This window comes from Pteropus alecto, unplaced genomic scaffold, assembly GCF_000325575.1.
Source record: "Pteropus alecto unplaced genomic scaffold, ASM32557v1 scaffold370, whole genome shotgun sequence".
NCBI lineage: Eukaryota > Metazoa > Chordata > Mammalia > Chiroptera > Pteropodidae > Pteropus > Pteropus alecto.
Genome location: NW_006431075.1, coordinates 519,618 through 539,177, shown reverse-complemented (window position 1 = coordinate 539,177; position 19,560 = coordinate 519,618). Strand labels below are relative to the sequence as shown.

The window sequence follows — 19,560 nt, the reverse complement described above, 5'->3', positions numbered from 1 at the left end:
TATAGATTCCTTCTAGAGGCAATGAAAGTAAACTTCAGTGTGACACAAAGTTGTTCCTTATTAAGAAATAACAACTGCCAGAAATTTTATTAGTGATAGAATGGTCTACTTTAGAGAAAAGGAGGGCGATAGTAAGTTTCCCACCACTAGAAACTGGGGTTCAATAAGTTGGGATCCAGTAGTAGAAACTCAAGCATCGGACAGAGGGTTGAATTTTGGACTCAGCAAATTATAGCCAATGCAGTTGTTATTTTTTTTTACTCCATAATCTAAGAATTTTTTATATGCTTAAAGGGTATGAAAGTAAGAATTTGACACAGAACCTCATAAAGCCTAAAATATTTATGTGCCTCTTCCATAGAAACCATTTTTGCTGAGGTGTAGTCAAGATGGTAGGATAAGTAGAGCTTGAGCTCACCTCCTCCCATGAACACAGCAAAATTACAACTAATTATAGAGGAAAATATTGCTGACAATCACCTGAAGACTAGCTGAACAGAATTCCTATAACTAAGGACATAAAGAAGAAGCCATGTTGAGATGGGTAGAAGGGGCAGAGATGTGGTCTAGTCAGATCCCATACACAAAGAGTGGCAATTCACAAACAGAAGGGAAATCACAGCCACAGTGGTTCTCTCCCATACCAAGCTTCCCATCTCAAGAAACCTGTGGTAGAAGAGGAGTCACTATAATATTTGGCTTTGAGAATCTTCAGAGATTACATCTAACAGAGACAAAGGCCTGAAGGAGACTCAGATGCTGCTCTTAAAGAACCCAAAAACAAATTCACTCACTGTAAGCTCCAGTGCAGAGACAGCAATTTGAAAAAAACATCTTGGTCATATGAGGAGAAATTAAATAGACTAACTTCAGGGTGTGTGAGAGAGAGGCAGGGATCAGTGGGAATTCTGTCTGAGGATGGAAGCAGTAGTGGGCACCATTGTTTTTGTTTGTTTATTTGTTTGTTTGTTTGTTTTTGTTTATTTTGTGTTCTTCTTCTACCTGACTGGCCTGGAGCAGATAGGCACCAAATCTGTCACTCTTCATTAATCTGGTTAACACCATTGCATTACTCCAGCCAGAGCCTTTTCAAGAAGCTCCAGACCCGCTACACATGGCAGCCAAACTTGGCTCAACTCATAACCTATTCCAAGCAGCTACAGACCCAGTACAAATGACAACTAGTTTCAACTCATATTGCAACATTTCCCAAGTAGCCCCAAGCCTGGCACAAGTGGTGACTGGCCTTGGCTCACATCATAGCTATTACCATGTGGCCCCAAGCTTGGCACAACTGTTGACTGATTTTGGCCTACACCAAAGTACCTCCCAAGAGACTACAGACCCAACACACTTGGCAGCTGGCTTCAGCTTGCATGAGAGCTCTACCTAAGTGGCTCCACAAGTAATATACTAATTGGAAGATTCATCCGGCACAGGAGCACCTCCAAAGCAACTCTCACTATTGAGGCCAGCCACCACATATCAGAATTTCTACAGTAGTCATGGCCAGTCCTCATAGCTAGTTGACTTAACGTTCAACCACACCTGCTAGTGCATCTATTGCAATAACAGCCCAACTACAACAGGGGGACACACATAATCCACACAGGGACACACAGAGACACATTTGGATCACCTGACTCTGGTGAACACTGAGCCTCACAAGACAATCTCTACAAAAAGCCCCTCTTTCAAGACCATGAGGTGTATTGTATCTACCTAATACATAGAAACAATTATAGAGAGACAGCCAAAATGAGAAGACACAAATATCTTCAAAATGAAAGAACAGGACAAAACTTCAGCAAAATCACTAAACAAAATGGGTACAAGCAATCTACCCGATGCATACTTCAGAGTACTGGTTAGGAGGATGCTCAACAAACTTAGGAAAAGAAAGGATGAACTCAGTAAGAACTTCAACAAAGAGACAAAAAAAAAATACTTAAAAAAGAACCAATTACAACTGAAGAACACTATAACTAAAATAGAAAATACACTACAGGGAATCAAGAGCAGATTAGATGATGCAGAAAAAGGAATAAGACTTCTGGAAGACAAGATAGTGGAAATCACCCAATTGGAAAAGCAAAACAGAAAATAAGAAGTTTAAAAAATGAGAATAGTTTAAGGGATTCCTGAGACAACACCAAGAGTATCACCATTCATATCATAGGGATCCCAGGAAGAGAACAGAGAGAAAGGGACAGAAAACCTATTTGAAGAAATAATAGCTGAAAACTTTCTGAACCTGCTGAAAGAAACAGACATCCAAGACCAGGAAGCATGAAAAGTCACAAACAAGGTGAAACCAAAGAGGTCCACACCAAGACACATTATAATCAAAACTTCAAAAGATAGAGAATATTAAAAGCAGCAAGAGAAAAATAATTAATTTCATACAAGGGAAACCACCCCTATAAGACTAGCAGCTGATTTTTCAGTAGAAACTTTGCAGGCCAGAAAAGAATGGCACAATATATACAAAGTGATGAAAGGGGAAAACTACTACCAAGAATAAACTCCCCAGCAAGGTTATTATTCAAAATTGAAGGATAGATAAAGAGTTTCTCAGACAAGCAAATGCTAAAGCAGTTTATCACCACTAAACAGGCACTCTAGGAAATGTCAAAGGGACATTTTGAAACAGAACAGAAAAGTCTAGAAGTAAAAGTAAGAAAATATAGCAAAGAAAAAAATCTCACTGATAAAGTAAAACATTTAGTAAAAGTAGTAGATCAACTGATTATAAAGATAGTATGATGATTAAAAGACAAAAGTAGTAAGATCATGAGTATCTACAATAACAAATTAAGAAGCACACATGGAAGATTTAAAATACGATACTGCCTTTAGAATGTGTTAGAACTTAAGTGACCATCAACTTAAAAAAATAAACAACTATAAATATAGATTATTATATAAGAACATATATATAGCCTCATGGTTACATGTAACCATATAACAATAAACCAAAACTTATAATTACTACACAAAAAATTAAAGAGAAAGGAATCTAAACATCTCTAAAAAAGTCATCATTGCATAAGAGAAGAGAGCAAAAGAAAAGAGAACTACAAAAAAAACCACCTCAATCAAATGGCAATAAGAACATACCTATCAGTAATTACTTTAAATATAAATGGACTAAACACTACAATCAAAAGTCATACAGTGGATGAATAGCTAAAAAAAAAAAAAAAAACAAGATCCATACATATAACCCTTACAAGAGACTCACTTCAGAACAAAGGACACACACAGATGGAAAATACATGGAAAAAGAAATTTCATGCAAATGGAAAAGAAAGAAAAAAATAAAAAAGAAAGATGGAGTAGCAATACTTACATAAGACAAAATAGATTTTTAAACAAAGATAGTAACAAGAGACAAAGAAAGAAAAGCATTATATAATAATAAAGAGGTCAATTAGACAAGAGGATATAACACATGTAAACATATATGCACTCATCGTAGGAGCATATAAATACAAAAACAAATATCGACAGATACAAAGAGAGATGGGTGTACAATAATAGCAGGGGACTTTAACACTGCTCTTACATCAATGAATGAATCATCCAGAAAGAAAATCAACAAGAAAACATTGGCCTTAAATAACACATTAGAACAGAAGAACTTAACAAATGCATAGAGAATGTTTCATCCAAAAATAGGAGAATACACATTCTTTTCAAGTGCACATGAAATATCCTCCAAGATAGACCACATGTTAGGCTACAAAAATATCTCCATTAACTTAAGAATATTAAAATCATATTAAGCATAGTTTTCAACCACGATGGTAAAAACTAGAAATCGATTACAAGAAAAAATCAAACACGTGGAGACTAAACAACATATTGCTAAACAATCAATGGGTTAGTGGAAAAAAAGAAATAATAAAGATCAATGCAGAAATAAATAAATAAAATAGAGACTACAAAACAAATGATCAATGAAACTAAGAGATGGTCCTTTAAAAAGACAAACAAAATTGGTAAACCTTTAGCTATACCCATCAGGAAAAGAAAAAAGAGTACCCAAATTAATAAAATAAAAAACAGGAGAAATTACAATTGACATCACTGAAATACAAAGGATTTTAAGAAATTACATTAAAAATTATGTACTAACAAATCGGACAGCCTAGAAGAAATGGACAAATTCCCAAAAACATACACTATTTCAAGACTAAATCATGAATAATAGAAAATCTGAACTATGAAATTACTAGTAGGGGAATTGAGTCAGTAATAAAAAAAACTCAGATTCAAAATTCACAGATGAATTCTAACAAATATTTTTTAAAAATAATACCTATTCTCAAACTATTTTTAAAAATTTAAGATAGAGAAACACTTCCAAATGTATTCTATGATGCAGGCATTACCCTGATCAAAACTAGACAAAGATACTACATAAAGAAAATTACAGACCAATATTCCTGATGAACACAGATGCAAAAAATTTCAACAAAATATTAGCAAACTGAATTCAACAATTAATTAAATGGATCAAACACCATGATCAAGTGAGATTTATTCCAGGAGTGCAAAGATGGTTTCATATCCACAAATCAATCAATGTAATACAACACCTTAACAAAACAAAGGATAAAAATTAAATGGTCATCTCAATAGACACAGAAAATGCATTTGACAAAATACAATATCTATTCATGATAAAAACTTCAACGAAATGGGAATAGAGTTAACATATCTCAACATAATAAAGGCCACATATGACAAACCCACAGCTAGCATCAGACTCAACAGGGTAAAGATAAAGGGTTTTCCCCCTAAGATCAGGCACAAGACAAGAATATCCATTCTCACCACTTTTATTCAATATTCTGTTAGTGGTCCTAGACATAGCAATCAGAAAAGAAAAATAAATAAATTCATCCAAATGGGAAAGAACAGGTAAATTTGTCACTATTCACAGATGACATGATCCTATGTATAGAAAACCTTAAAGACTCAACCAAAAAAAGTATTAGAATTAATAAATAAATTTAGTAAAGTTGCAAGATACAAAATTAATATACATAGCTCATTGGTATTTCTATACACTAAGAATGCATTATCAGAAAGAGAAATGAAGAAAATGATCGCATTTACAATTGCATAAAATATAACTAGAATAAATTTAACCAGAGATGCAAAAGGTCAGTAGCCTGATAAGTATAAGACATTGATGAAGGAAATTTATAATGACACAAATAAATGGAAAGATATGCCATACTTATGGAATATAAGAATTAATATTGTTAAAATGTCTATACTGTCTAAAGCATTCTACAAATTCAGTGCAATCCCTATCAAAATATCAATGGAATTTTTTACAGAAATAGAAATAATAATCCTAAAATAGATAATTCTGGATAATATTCCATGTGCACTTGAAAGACACTGAACAACCAAAGCAATCTTGCAATAAAAGAACAAATCTGAAGTATCACAGTCCCTGATTTCAAACTATACTACTAGTAATCAAAACATTATGGTCCTGGTACAAAAACACACATCTAGATTAAAAAAAAAATAATAATAGTAATAACAGAACAACCAGCCCAGAAATTAACCCACACTTATATGGTCAATTAATATATGACCAAGTAGACCAGAGATACAAAGGGAAAAGAACAGTCTCTTCAATAAATGGTACTGGGAACCCTGGACAGATACTTGCAAACAAGTAAATTTGGACCCCTTTCTTAAAACATATACAAAAATAAACCAAAAATGGATTAAAGATTTAAACATATAACCTGAAACCAAAAGCCTCCTAGAATTGAACAGACAGTAATACCTTTGAGATCAATCTTAGCAATATTTTTGGATATGTACCTTCAGGCAAGGGAAACAAAAACAATTAAACTAATGGGTCTATATCAAACTAAAAAGCTTTAGCACAATGAAGAAACAATCAACAAAACAACAACAAAGAAAACAGCCAACCAGTCAAGATGGCAGTGTAGGTAAACTCTGTGCACGCCCCCTCCCATGATCACATTAAAACTACAACTAAATTATGAACCAGTCAACCCAGAGAACAATAAGAAAACAAGCTGAACAGAACTCCTGTAACTGGGGATATAAAGAGATCACATCAAGACTGGTAGGAGGGATGGAGATGTGAAATGGGCTGGCCCCACATGCATATATGGTGGTTGAGCATTGGGAGGGATACATTGGCTGCAAAGCCTTCTCCCTCCAAAGGAGCAAGGGGCCTCAGCCCCACACTGGGACTCCCCAGCTCAGGGTTCCAGTTCTGGGAAGAGGAGTCCCCACAAAATCTGGCTTTGAAAATCAGTGGGGATTCCAGCCATCCAGATAATACAGAAGGCAGCTGGAAATCCAGATGTCTCCTTAATGAGCCTGTGTACAGACTCACATACTCACAAGCACTCAACCTATGTTCTGGCGGAGGGACAGCATCTCAGGAGGTACCAGAGACATCAGGGAAAGACTGAGTTTTATGGCTTCAGGTAGAGGGCTGGAAAGACATCCACCATTGTCCCTTTGTTGAGCCCTCCTCCATTGCAGCCAGCAGGTGAACACCATCTTGCTTCTGTTGAACCCTCCCCGACACTGCCAAAACTGAATCTGCATTAGCCTGGTGAGATCTAATTGCTCCACCCCAGTGACTCTGAGACCCTGCCTGTCTCAACTAAAAAATTGCCTGGTGGCAGTTTTGGGTGGTTACTGAGAAACCAGCCCTACCCTCCATCCTCAGCATGAGATTCCTTCTGCAGCAATCAACAGGCCTCTGCTCACGTAACTTGGGAGACATTGTTGGTGATGAGCAACCAACTCCAGCCTTAGCTGCATATTTCTTGAACAAATCTCAGGGGTCTGAGAGCCTGAGGCAGGCGGCAGCTGGCCTTGGTGTGAGCTGAGACTTTTGTAAGTGGCCATAGGCTCAGCACTGGTAACAAATCTGAATCTGCACCAATATGGTGAACACCACTTGCCTCAACTTGGAAACTCCCTTATATCCCGACATATCCAACTCTGGTACCCCCAGGGCTAATTCAGCTGCTGAGCCTTATGGTCATCTGACAAGCAGCCTCAGGCCAGGAGGTGCCCTGGGCCTTTTGATGAGATGCCACAGGCCTGGTACTGGTGGCAGTGTGCCTCAATTTGATGCATGGCCTCTCCCACATACCTCGAGGTCTGACTCAGGAAGCAACCATACATGGAGAACTTTGTAGCTCCTACAAGATAGCCTTGGCTGGTCACAGACAGCAGTTGACCTTGGCCTGCATGTGAGACCCTCCCAAGTGGTTCCAAACAAATACACATGGAGACTGGCATTACCTTAACAGAGCACAACCTGATTAGCCCCATAAGTGACATACTCCAAGAGTGGTCTCAACAGGCACAAAAACCTGCTGGAGCAAAATCCACTCCATGGAGTCAGCTGCCACACAGCAGCTCATACATTGTGGGTTTGGCCTATCCTCATAGCCAGTAAGCATGAGAATCAAACCTACTCACTACGTACTAACAAAAATCAAGGCTCAAATACAACAGGAGGACACACACAACCACACAAGGGTCACTCCTGGAGCACCTAGTGCAGCTGATCAGGGAGACTGCACCACCAGGCACACAGGAGACCTACTATATAAGGCCACCCAGTTAAGATTGGGAGACGTAGCAGATCTACGTAGTACATAGAAACGAACAAAGAGAGGCAACCCAAATGAGAAGATGAAGAAACATGTCCTGAATAAAAGAACAGGAGAAAACTCCAGAAAAGGATAATATGAAATGGAGATAAGCAACTTACCAGATAGAGAGCTCAAGATACTGGCTATAAGTATGCTCAATGAACCTAGAGTAAGAATAGATGATCTCAGTGAGAACTTAAATAGAGAGATAGTAAGCATAAAAAAGGACATAGAAACCAGAAAAAAAAAACTAATCAAAAATGAAGAATAAATAACTGAAACGAAGAATACACTAGAAGTAATCAATAGTATATTAGATGAAGTAGAGGATTGAATCAGCGATTTGAAAGACAAGATAGAAGAGAACACTCAATTGGAACAGCAAAAAGAAAAAAAATAATAAAAAAATGAAGATAGTTTAAGGGACCTCTGGGACAACATCAAGTGTAACAACATTCACGTCATAAGGGTACCAGAAGAAGAAAAGAGAAAGCAAGGGATTGAGAATATATTTGAAGAAATAATGACTGGAAACTTCCCTAACCTGGTGAAGAAAAAAGACATATAAGTCCAGGAAGCGGAGAGAGTCCCAAACAAGATAAACACAAATAGACCCACAAAAACACACATCATGCTTAAAATGCCAAAGTTTAAAGACAAAGAGGTCCCTCTCACTATTTCTGAGAAATCACACTCTGTCTGTAGAGTGTTGTCTCTTTTATAATAAAATTTCCTTTTCACTCAAAAAAAAAAAAAATAAAGACAAAAAGAAAATCCTAAAAGCAGCAAGAGAAAGAGCTAGTTACTTACAAAGGTACTCTCATAAGAATGTCAGCTGATTACTCAACAGAAACTTTGCAAGCCAAAAAGGATCAGCTCCAAATATTCAAAGTGATGAAAAGCAAGGACTTATAACCAAATCTACTCTGCGCAACAAGACTATCAATTAAAATGGAAGGTGAGATAAAGAGCTTCCCAGACCAGAAAAAAATCAAAAGAAATTCACAACCACTAAGCCAGTAATTCAAGAAATGTTGAAGGGACTCCTTTAAGAAGAAGAGGTGGAAGAAAAAAAATATATGAATAATAAAATGGCAGTAACTATGGACTTATCAACAATCACTTTAAATAAAATGGATAAAATGCTCCAATCAAAAGACATAGGTTGCCTAATGAATAAGAAAACAAGACCCATATATATGCTGTCTACAAGAGACCCGCTTCAGATCGAAAGACACACAGAGACTAAAAGTAAAGGGATAAAAAACGACATTTCATGCAATGGAAATGAAAACAAACAAACAAAAAGCTGGGGTACTAATGCTAAAACCAGGCAAAGTAGACTTTAAAACACAGGTCATAATAAGAGACAAAGAAGAACATTATGAAGGGATCAATTAACAAGAGGATATAACCCTTGTAAACTTTTAAGCAACAAACACAGGAGCACCTAAATTTATAAAGCAAATATTGACAGTCATAAAGGGAGAGATCAACAGTAATACAATCATAGTAAGGGACTTTATACCACTATGACCCCAATGGACAGATCTTCCAAATTGATATTTTTAGAGCGTATCACCACAAAGCAGCAGAATATACATTCTTCTCAAGTGCACATGGAACATATTCCAAGGTAGACCACATGTGAGGCCACAAAACAATTCTCAGTAAATTTAAGAAGATTGAGATAACAAGTTTCTTCTACTACCACAATGGTATGAAACTAGAAATTAATCACAAGAAAAAAAATAAAAAATATACAAACATATAGAGGCTAAATAACATACTACTAAATGATGAATGAGTTAACAATGCAAATGAGAACAAGGAAGAAATCAGAAGCTTCCTTGAGACAAATGAAAATGAAAACACGATGACCCCAAATCTATGAGATACTGCAAAAGCAGGAAAATTCATAGCAATACAGGCCTACCTCAAGAAACAAGACAAATCTCAAATATACAATCTAATCTTATACTGAAAGAAGCTAGAAAAAGAACAGCAAAAAAAAAAAAAAAAGTAAGCAGAAGGAAGGAAATAATAAAAACCGCAGTGGAAATAAACAAAATGGAGTCTAAAAAAACAATAGAAAAGATCAGTGAAACCAAGAGCTGGATGTTTGAAAAGATAAAAAAAAAATGACAAGGCTTTAACTAGACTCATCAAGAAAAAAAAAAGAGAAGACCCAAATAAAAAGAAGTAACAACTGACGTTACAGAAATACAAGGATTATAAGAAAATATTATGAGCAATTATGTGCCAACAAATTGACAAACTGGAAGAAATGGATGCTTTCCTAGAAACATACACTTTTCCAAGATTCAGTCAAGAAGACACAGAAAATCGGAACCAGCCAATTACTACTAATGAAATTAAATAAGTAATTTAAAAGCTTTCAAAAAACAAAAGCTCTGAATTGGATGGATTCACAGGTGAATTTTGCCAAACAGTCCAAGAAGAAATAACACCTGTTCTTCTCAAACTACTTCAAAAAATTCAAGAGGAGAGAACGCTCCCAATCTCATTTTACAAGGCCACCATTACTCTGATACCAAAAGTAGACAAAGATATTAAAAAACAGAAAATTATAGGGTGAAATCCTTAGTGAACATAGATGCAAAATTACTCAACAAAATATTAGCAAACTGAATTCAGCTGTATATTTAAAAGATTATACACCATGATCAAGTTGGACTTATTCGTGAGATGCAAGTTAAGTTCAGTATCTGCGAATCAATTCATGTGATACACCTATTAACAAACTGAAAAATAAAAATCATGCTATCATCATATCAATAGTCACAGAAAAAGCTTTTGACAAATTCGAGCTTCTATTTATAATAAAAACTGTCAGCAAAGTGGGAACAGAGAAAACATGCTTCAACATAATAAAGGTCACATGGGACAAACTCAGCTAATATCATATTCAAAGGTGAAAAGCTAAAAGCGTTTTCCTTAAGATCAGAAAGAAGGCAAGGATGTCCAGCTTCACCACTTTTATTCAATATGGTATTGGAAGTCCTTGCCATAGCATTCAGACAAGAAAAATAAATAAAAGGCATATAAATTGAAAAGGAAAGAGTAAAACTGTCATTATTTGCAGATGACATGATACTATATATATAGAATCTTAAAGATTCCACCAAGAAACTGTTAGAATCGATCAATGAATTCAGTAATGTAGCAGGATACAAATTAATATTCAGAAATCTATTGCATTTTTATACATCAAAATTAACTATTAGAAAGAGAAATTAAGAAAACAATCCCATTTACACTTGCATCAAAAAATAAAATACGTAGGAATAAATTTAACCAGAGTTAAAAAACCTGTACTCGAAAAATTTAAGTCATTCAAGATAGAAATTGAAGAAGATACAAATAAATGGAAACATATACCGTTCTCATGGATAGGAAGAGTTAACGTCATTAAAATGTCCATACTACACAAAGCAATCTATAGATTCAGTGAAACTTCTATCAAAATACCAATGATATTTTTCACATAACTGGAAGAAATAATCATAAAATTTATATGAAACCATAAAAGACTCCAAATATCCACAGCAGTCTTGAGAAAGAATAACAAAGTTGGAGATATCATGTTATCTGATATCAAATGAAACTACAAGGCTATAGTGATCTAAACAGCAGGTACTGGCTTAAAAACAGACACATGGATCAATGGAATTAAATAGAGGCAAGGATATACTGGAGTAAAGACTGTTTATTCAATAAATGGTGTCAGGAAAACTGGACAGATATATGCAAAACAATGCAACTGGACCTTCTTCTTACATCATATACAAGAATAAACTAACTCAAAATGAATTAAAGACTTACAGTAAGACCTGAGACCGTAAAACTCCCAGAAGAAAACTTAGGCTGTAAACTCTCTGACATTGCTCTTAGTAATATTTTTTTCTGATATATCTCCTCGGGCAAGGAAAACAAAAGAAAAAAATAAACAAATGTAATCCATCAAAGTAGAAAGTTTTTGCACAGCAAAGGAAAATGCCTCTTTGGCTTGCAGATGGCTAGTTTCTAACTGTGTCTTATCATGGTCTTTTCTCTGTGCGCTCATCCCTGGTATCTCTCTGCGTGTCCGAATATCCTCTTGTTATAAAGACATCAATTAGACTGGATTAGGGCCCACCCTAATGGCATCATTTAAACTTAATTACCTCTTTCAAGGTTCTGTGTCCAAATATAGTCACATTTTGATGTACTTGGGGTTAGTGCTTCAAGATATGAACTTGTGGGGAAACAATTTAAATTATAAGAGGACACACCTTCTCTTAGGCTGTCTGACTTTGAGGACACATAGTTTATTTGAAGATCTGAGAATGAGGCTGAACATATCCTAAAGATGTATGAGCTCAAGTAGAGCCAATGGAGGATTCTCTGGAGTCAGGCTGAGGAACTGTGACTTGGATTCATTTTCTTCTCATTTACAGAGACAAAAGCTGGTTCTAACCTCAGGGTGCAGGAGGCAGAGGGTGAGGGGGTTGGGAATGAGCAGGATCTGAACCATTGTTTTCTATATGATTCCCCTCCTGGTCTTGCTTTCTATAGACCCTCCCTTTTATTTTTTAACAGGTTTAACCACAATCATGGTAACATTATTTTTTCAAGATGGTAGGAACACATTGCTTTTGAAAAATATGCCCAAGGTGAGCAATGGGCCCCAACGTCACTTCATGGTTGACCTTCTCTTCACTTCAGTGAATTTATGAGTCATGATAAACAGTGGTCTAGCAAATGTGTGAATGCTGGAAATGATATGATATAAAATGGGATAGGTATCTGTCTTTGACATGAAAACAGGAGTCAAGTCTGGCTCCATCTTGCTGTTAACTCTCACTGTCTTCTACATATGCTGAGGGATTGCATTTATAAAACTTTTTCACATAAGATCTCTCAATGAATTTTCACAGAATTCTGGAAAAGAAAGATCACGGACTGTTTAAGAGATGAGAAACCTGAGACCTAGAAAGCTTAATTAACTCCCCAAGGCCACATAACTAAACAATAATAATGCCGAGATTTGATATCCATGTTCTTTTGCCCTCCCTGCTTTTTTTCAATTATTGTGCTACAGATTCTTCTTATAATGAAGAAGTGGGAGGAGGAGAAAATATTGCTGATGAGATGAAGATATAGATTCCAGTTTTTTTTTTTTTTCCTGTGTGGAAGGATTGCAATGAATTTAAACAACTTTGTCCCTGGCTCTCTCCCACAAAATGAAGGGAATGCTAATCCAGTGGCATGTCTTTTTAGAACTTAATTTCCCAGGGAAAAAAACCTTTAAAATTCAGTGAGGCACTTTGGTATAACGCAAAAATAAAAATAAAAACCTAGACTGGGTTCTGCCAGCAACTTTCTGGGCAAGGCTCTTTACTTCCCTGGGTCTTGATGTTCTTATTTTCCAAGTGGAAACAATAAATCCAGAAAGGACCTCAGAAATAACTTAATATTTCTGTCTGCCTTTAGAAGTTCATTGTCAAACACTCCAAAGCCCACCTATTGGTGGAGAGATCTGGGCTAGGGGTAAATATTGAGTTAGAGGAGGAGATACATGGGGAGACAGGGAGAAAAACAAAAATGTAACTCATGGTTTCAGATGCTCCTCATGCCCAGAGTGAGGTGTTCTAATCCTCTGTGCCAATTCTTTCATGGAATCTGAACTGTGATAAATTTTCCTTTAGAATCCAGGTCAAGAGCTGGAGCAACATTTCTTCACTGTCACCTCCAGGCCTAACCAGCATGTTTTTTATTTTTGTTATGTTTACAGAGGATTGGCTGCCATTACCTGGACCTGGGGCATTGGGTCTACAGGAAGTCGGGCCTACATGTTGGAGCACCACTGCTCTGATAACCCCCTTGTTATTTGCAACCAGCTCACCATCTTCCACACAGAAGCTGGTGACACTGGCTACTTCACATGTAGCTACAAGGATGTGGCTGACATCAAGGACCCTAATGGCAAGGCCAGTGTGTACGTATATGTCAAAGGTGAGTGAATGAATGCCTCCTGCTTTGGGATTGAAGGATTTTTCTTTTTATAAAATGGATATCTAGGTACTTAAAACCTTGGGTAAGCTTGGAATGAGTTGCAGTGCTTTTTTTGTGGAAAGGGGAGAAGGAAGAGAACAGTAGAGCAAGAACGCAATTTGATCTTTTTAAATTCTGTTAATGACAGCACAGTTGTCCCTTCATACCCACATGCTTCACAAAGGTGAAGGTTTTGTTTGTTTGTTTGTTTGTTTGTTTTTAAATCTCTGACCAAGAGACAAGAAAAATATGAGTTAGGTCCCAACTCGAGTAGTTACCAATAGTGTGTGAAAGGAAGGGGCTGCTGAGAGGCAGATGCCCCTGACAAGCTACAGACAAGCTTAAGTTGATCTTCCTTTACCTTCAGCTGACCAGGAAAGTTCTTAGTATTTGAATCTCCTTTTCAGAACTTCTGTGGCTTGGGATTATGGTGCTGGACCTGGATGATTTCTCTTTTTGATTTATAATTTATTCTTTGAGAGCACAGTGGGTGCCTTTCAAAAGCCTGTTTTCTTTGCTCCTCATACATGCCCATTCTCTCTCTGAGCCATGTCTTCACCTGTACATTAACTGGCAGCCCAAATCTCAATAAGGCAGCAAGCTTGTCCCTGAAGAAGACCTAAGTCCTAACCCACAGTCTTTTGGGCTTTCTCAAAGATACAGTTTAAGCAGGTCTAGGGGACCAGAGTAAGAAAGATTTGGATGAGATAGAAACAGCTCTAGGCTAAGAGACCTAGTTTCTAGTCCTGACTCCACTGCTTTTTAGCTGAGGGATCTTGCACAAATCACGAATCTCTCTTATTTTCAGTCCCTCATCTGTAAAATTCACACATTTCATAAGGATTAGAGATAGTATATATGAAACATTTTAATCCAATAACTTACCCTTAGTGGGCATGGCAAAAATATATATGAAAATAGTTTTTAAACTTTATGATGTCATGCAAAATAAATGGTGAGTTATTGTCATTGTGTTATTTCTGATGGAACAATCTCAGCTACTCTACGATGAATCCCAGGGAAGGAGGGGGATCATAGTGGTGAAAAGACAATGGAACAATAAGTAGATATCATGATCCAGGGAAGTTTATGACTCAGGGGGAAGACCAGCCTGCCAGGAGAGCAGGATGTTGACAGGGAGTTAGGCTGAGACAAAAATAATGGGATAAAATTTGGGAGGTCCTGGAATTCTAGAGTAAATAGTTTGAGCCTCATCCTGTGCTCCCCAACTCTTAATCCTCGTTTCAAGCTGAGATGAAGTTTAAAGCCTTTTTTGTTGGTCTGAGCTCCTCACCTAGATTTGGAAGTGAGTGTGAAGATCCTGAAATTTGATTCAAATTAGAAAGATGAAAGCTCTTCTTAGTGATGCTAATCTCTCTGAACTTCTCTTTGGTGGACTTTCAGGAGAAATATTTAGGTACTCCAAACCTCAACGCCTTGACATCATGCTGCTAACCCAGTAAGAGATGCTGTAATAATAATAAGCTTTGGTATATGCAAGGCCCTTCTAGGTCTCGCTTGCATTCTGAAAAGTGGCCTCTTAAAATACAAAATCTTTGGAAATGAACCTCTGGGAACTGATTTTTTTTTAATTTAAGTATAATTGGTATGCAATATTATATGGGTTATATTAGCTTCTGTTATACCATATAATGACTTGACATTTTCATACCTTACAATGTGATCATCTCATTAATTCTAGTAATCATCTGTCACTGTGCAAAATTATGACAATACTATTGAGCATTTTCCCTTTCCTCTTTTCACTCCCCCACCCCATCCTTTCTGGTACCCATTCATGTGGTCTCTGTCTCTGTGTGTTTGTTTTTGTTTTGTTTTGTTTGCTTGTTTGTTTAGATTCCACATAAAAGTGAAAACATATGGTATTTGTCTTTCTCTGCCAGACTTATTTCACTTAGCATAATACCCTCTAGATCCATTCATATTGTCGCAAATGGCAAGATTTCATTCTTTCTTATTGCTGTGTATTATTCCGTTGTGTGTGTGTGTGTGAGTGTGTGTGTGTGTGTGTGTGTATCACCTTCTTTATTCATTAATCTCCCGCCAAACACCTAGGTTGCTTCTATATCTTGGCTATTGTAAATTCAATGAACATAGAGGTGCATATACCTTTTCAAATTAATGTTTTGAATTTCTTCAGATAAATACCCAGTAGCGGAATTGGTAGTTCTATCTTTAGTTTTTTGAGGAAACCTCATACTGTTTTCCATAGGATCTGCACTGGATTATAGTCCCACCAACAGTGCATGAGGTTTCCCTTTTCTCCACATTCTTGTCAACACTTGTTTGTCGAGTTTTTTTTTTTTTTTTTAATAGCCATTCTGACTGGTGTGAGGTGGTATCTCATTGTGGTTTTAATTTGCATTTCCCTGATGATCAGTGATGTTGAACATCTTTCATATGTCTGTTGGCCATCTTTTATGTGTCTGTATGTCTACTTTGAAGAAATGTCTTTTCATGCCCTCTGCCCATTTTTTATTGGATTATTTATTTAGATTTTGTTATTGAGTTGTTTGAGTTTGTTATATATTTTGGATATAGACTCCTTAATGGAAATATCATTTGTGAATATATTCTCCTGTTCAATAGGTTGTCTTTTAGTTTTGTTGAAGGTTTTCTTCACTGTGCAGAAGCTTTTTAGTTTGATGAAGTCCCATTTGTTTATTTTTGCTTTTGTTTCCCTTGCTCAAGGGGATGTATCCAAAAAGATACATTAGTCTGATATCTAATAGTTTACTTCCTATGTTTGCTTTTAGACATTCGATGGTTTCAGTACTAACATTTAAGTCTTTAATGCATTTTGAGTTTATGCTTGTATATGGTATAGTAAGGTGGTCTAGGTTTGTTTCATTTTTTGCATGTATTTGTCCAGTTTTCCCAAAACCATTTATTGAAGAAACCGTCTTTACTCCATTGTATATTCTTGCCTCCTTCATCATAGATTAACTGACCATTGAGACATGGGTTTATTTCTGGGCACTCTATTCTATTCCAATGATCTATGTGTATCATGCTGTTTTGATTATAGCTTTGTAGGATAGTTTGAAATTAGGGAGTGTGATACCGCCATCTTTGTTCTTTTTCAAGATTGTTTTGGCTACTTGAGGTCTTTTGTGGTTCTATATAAAACTTAGGAATATTTGTTCTAGTCCTGGGAAGAACAATATTGGTAGTTTAATAAGAACTGCATTAAATCTGTACATGGTCATTTTAACAATATTAATCCTTTCGATCCATGAACACAGTATATCTTTCTGTTTATTTGTGTTCTCTTCAATTTTTTTCCAATGTCTTATAGTTTTCAGGGTACAGGTCTTTCATCTTCTTGGTTAAATTTATTCCTAAGTATTTTATTCTTTTTGATGCAATTGTAAATGAGATTGTTTTCTTAAATTCTTCTCATTGTTTGTTATTAGTGTATAGGAACATGACAAATTTCTATATATTAATTTTGCATTTTTTATTTTACTGAAATTTTATTAACTTTTATTATTAATTAATTATATTAAATATTCAAATTCATCCTATTAACATTTTGGTGAATTATTTAGGGGTTTTTATATCTACTATCATGCCACCAACAAATATTGAGTTTCACTTATTTCTTTCCAATATGAATGCTTTTCATTTCTTTTCCTTGTCTGATTATTGTGGCTAGGAATTCCAATACTATATTGAATAATAGTGGTGAGAATGGGCATCATTTTCTTGTTCTAGATCTTAGAGAAAAAATTTTCAACTTTTCACCATTGAGTATGATGCTGTTGGCTTGTCATATATAGCTTTTATAAAGTCGAGGTAAGTTCTTTCTATATTCACACTGTTGGGAGTTTTTATCATAAATGGATGTTGAACTTTGTCAAATGCTTTTTCTGCATCTATTGAGATAATCATATGATTTTTATCTTTGGTTTTGTCGTTTTGATGAATCATGTCAAATGTTTTGCAGATGTCAGATGTTGAATCATCCTTGCATGCCTGGTATAAATCTCACTTGATCATGGTACAAAATCCTTTTAATATATTGTTGAATTTAGTTTGCTAGTATTTTGTTGCAAATTTTGGCATATATGCTTATATACCTGTGTTCATCAGGGATATCGGCCTATAATTTCCTTTTTTGTTGTGTGTGTGTGTGTGTGTGTGTGTGTGTGTTTCTTCTAGTTTTGGTGTCTGTATAATGCTGGCTTCATAGAATGACTTAGGAAGCATTCCTTCCTCTTCAATTTTTAGAAATAGTTTGAGAAGGATAATTACTAATTCTTCTTTAAATATTTGGTAGAATTCACCTGTGAAGCTGTCTGATCCTGGGCTCTTGTCTGTTGAGAGTTTTTAGATTACTGCTTCAATTTCATTGCTAGTAATTGGTCTGCTCAGATTCTCTGTTTCTTTCTGGTTTAGTCTTGGAAGGTTGTATATTTCTAAAAATTTATTCATTTCTTCTAGATTGTTAAATTTGTTGGCATATAATTATTCATAATATTCTTTAATAATCTTTTTTATTTCTGTGGTGTCAGTTGTAATTCCTTCTCTTTCATTTATGATTTTATTTATTTGTGTTCTTTTTCTTTTCTACTTAATGAGTCTTCCTAGAGGTTTCTTAGTTTTATTTATACTTTCAAAGAACCAGCTCTTAGTTTCTTTAATCCTTTCTATTATTTTTCTATATTCTATGTAATTTATTTCTGCTTGACCACTATTATTTCCTTCTTTTTATTCACTTTGGGTTTTGTTTGTGCCTCTTTTTCTAATTTCTTTACGTGTAAATTTAGATTGTTTATTTGGGATTTTTCCTGCTTCTTGAGGCAGGCCTGTATAGCTCAAAATTTACTGTTATAACTGCTTTGGCTATGATCCATAGAGTTTGCGACATTGTGTTTTCACTTTCATTTGTTTCAAGGTAGTTTTTGATTTTCTGTTTAATTCCCTCTTTGATCCATTGATTGTTTAGAAGTATGTTGTTTAATTTCCACATATTTGTGGGTATTTTTCCCATTTTATTCCTGTAATTGATTTCTAGATTCCTATCACTGTAGTCAGAAAATATACTTGATATAATTGTAATCTTCTTGAATTTATTGAGGCTTGTTTTGTGGCCTAGTATGTGATCTATACTGGAAAATGTTCCATGTGTACTTGAGAAAAATGTGTAACCCACAGTTTTTAGAGGAAAAGCCCTATAAATGTTAATCAAGTCAAACCACTCTAATGTGGAATTTAAGGCCATCATTTTCTTATTAATTTACTGTCTAGATGATTGATCTATTGAAGGAAGTAGAGTATTAAAGTAACTAAATATTATAGTGTTTCTGTTAATTTCTGCTTTTATGTTCATTAATATTTGCTTTATATACTTGGATGGCACTATGTGTGTGTGTAGATATTTATGATTATTATATCCTCTTCTTGGATTGACCTCTTTAAAATTATGTAATGTCCTTCTTTTCTCTTTTTATATTCTTTGTTCGAAATATATTTTGTCTGATATGAGTATTGCTACTTCAATTTTCTTTTCATTTCTTTTTACATGGAAGATCTTTTCATCCCTTAACTTTCAGTTGATGTGTGTTTGTGTATTTTAGACATTTATATAGTTTATTATTTTTTTAATTTATTAATTTATTTTTTACGGTGACATTGCTTAACAAAATCCAATAAGGCTCAGCTGTACATTTAATATATATATATTAACACTGTGCGTTCACCTCCCATAGTTAGATTTTTTTCTTGTCACCACATAGTTGACCCCCTTTACCCTGTCCATCTCCACCCTCTTTCCTCCCCCCTACCCCCCTCT

The 19,560-nt window shown here is 35.5% G+C and overlaps 1 protein-coding gene across 1 annotated transcript in view; it reads left to right on the top strand.

The window, feature by feature from the left end:
- Positions 1 to 7,312: 7,312 nt before the first annotated feature.
- Positions 7,313 to 19,560, top strand: part of LOC112469042 (vascular endothelial growth factor receptor kdr-like) — a 199,235-nt gene continuing 186,987 nt past the window's right edge. Inside the window, exons 1-2 of the mRNA XM_025038493.1 lie at positions 7,313 to 7,482; positions 13,483 to 13,703. Coding sequence (XP_024894261.1) covers positions 7,313 to 7,482; positions 13,483 to 13,703 — 391 coding nt within the window. The remainder of the gene's footprint in view (positions 7,483 to 13,482; positions 13,704 to 19,560) is intronic.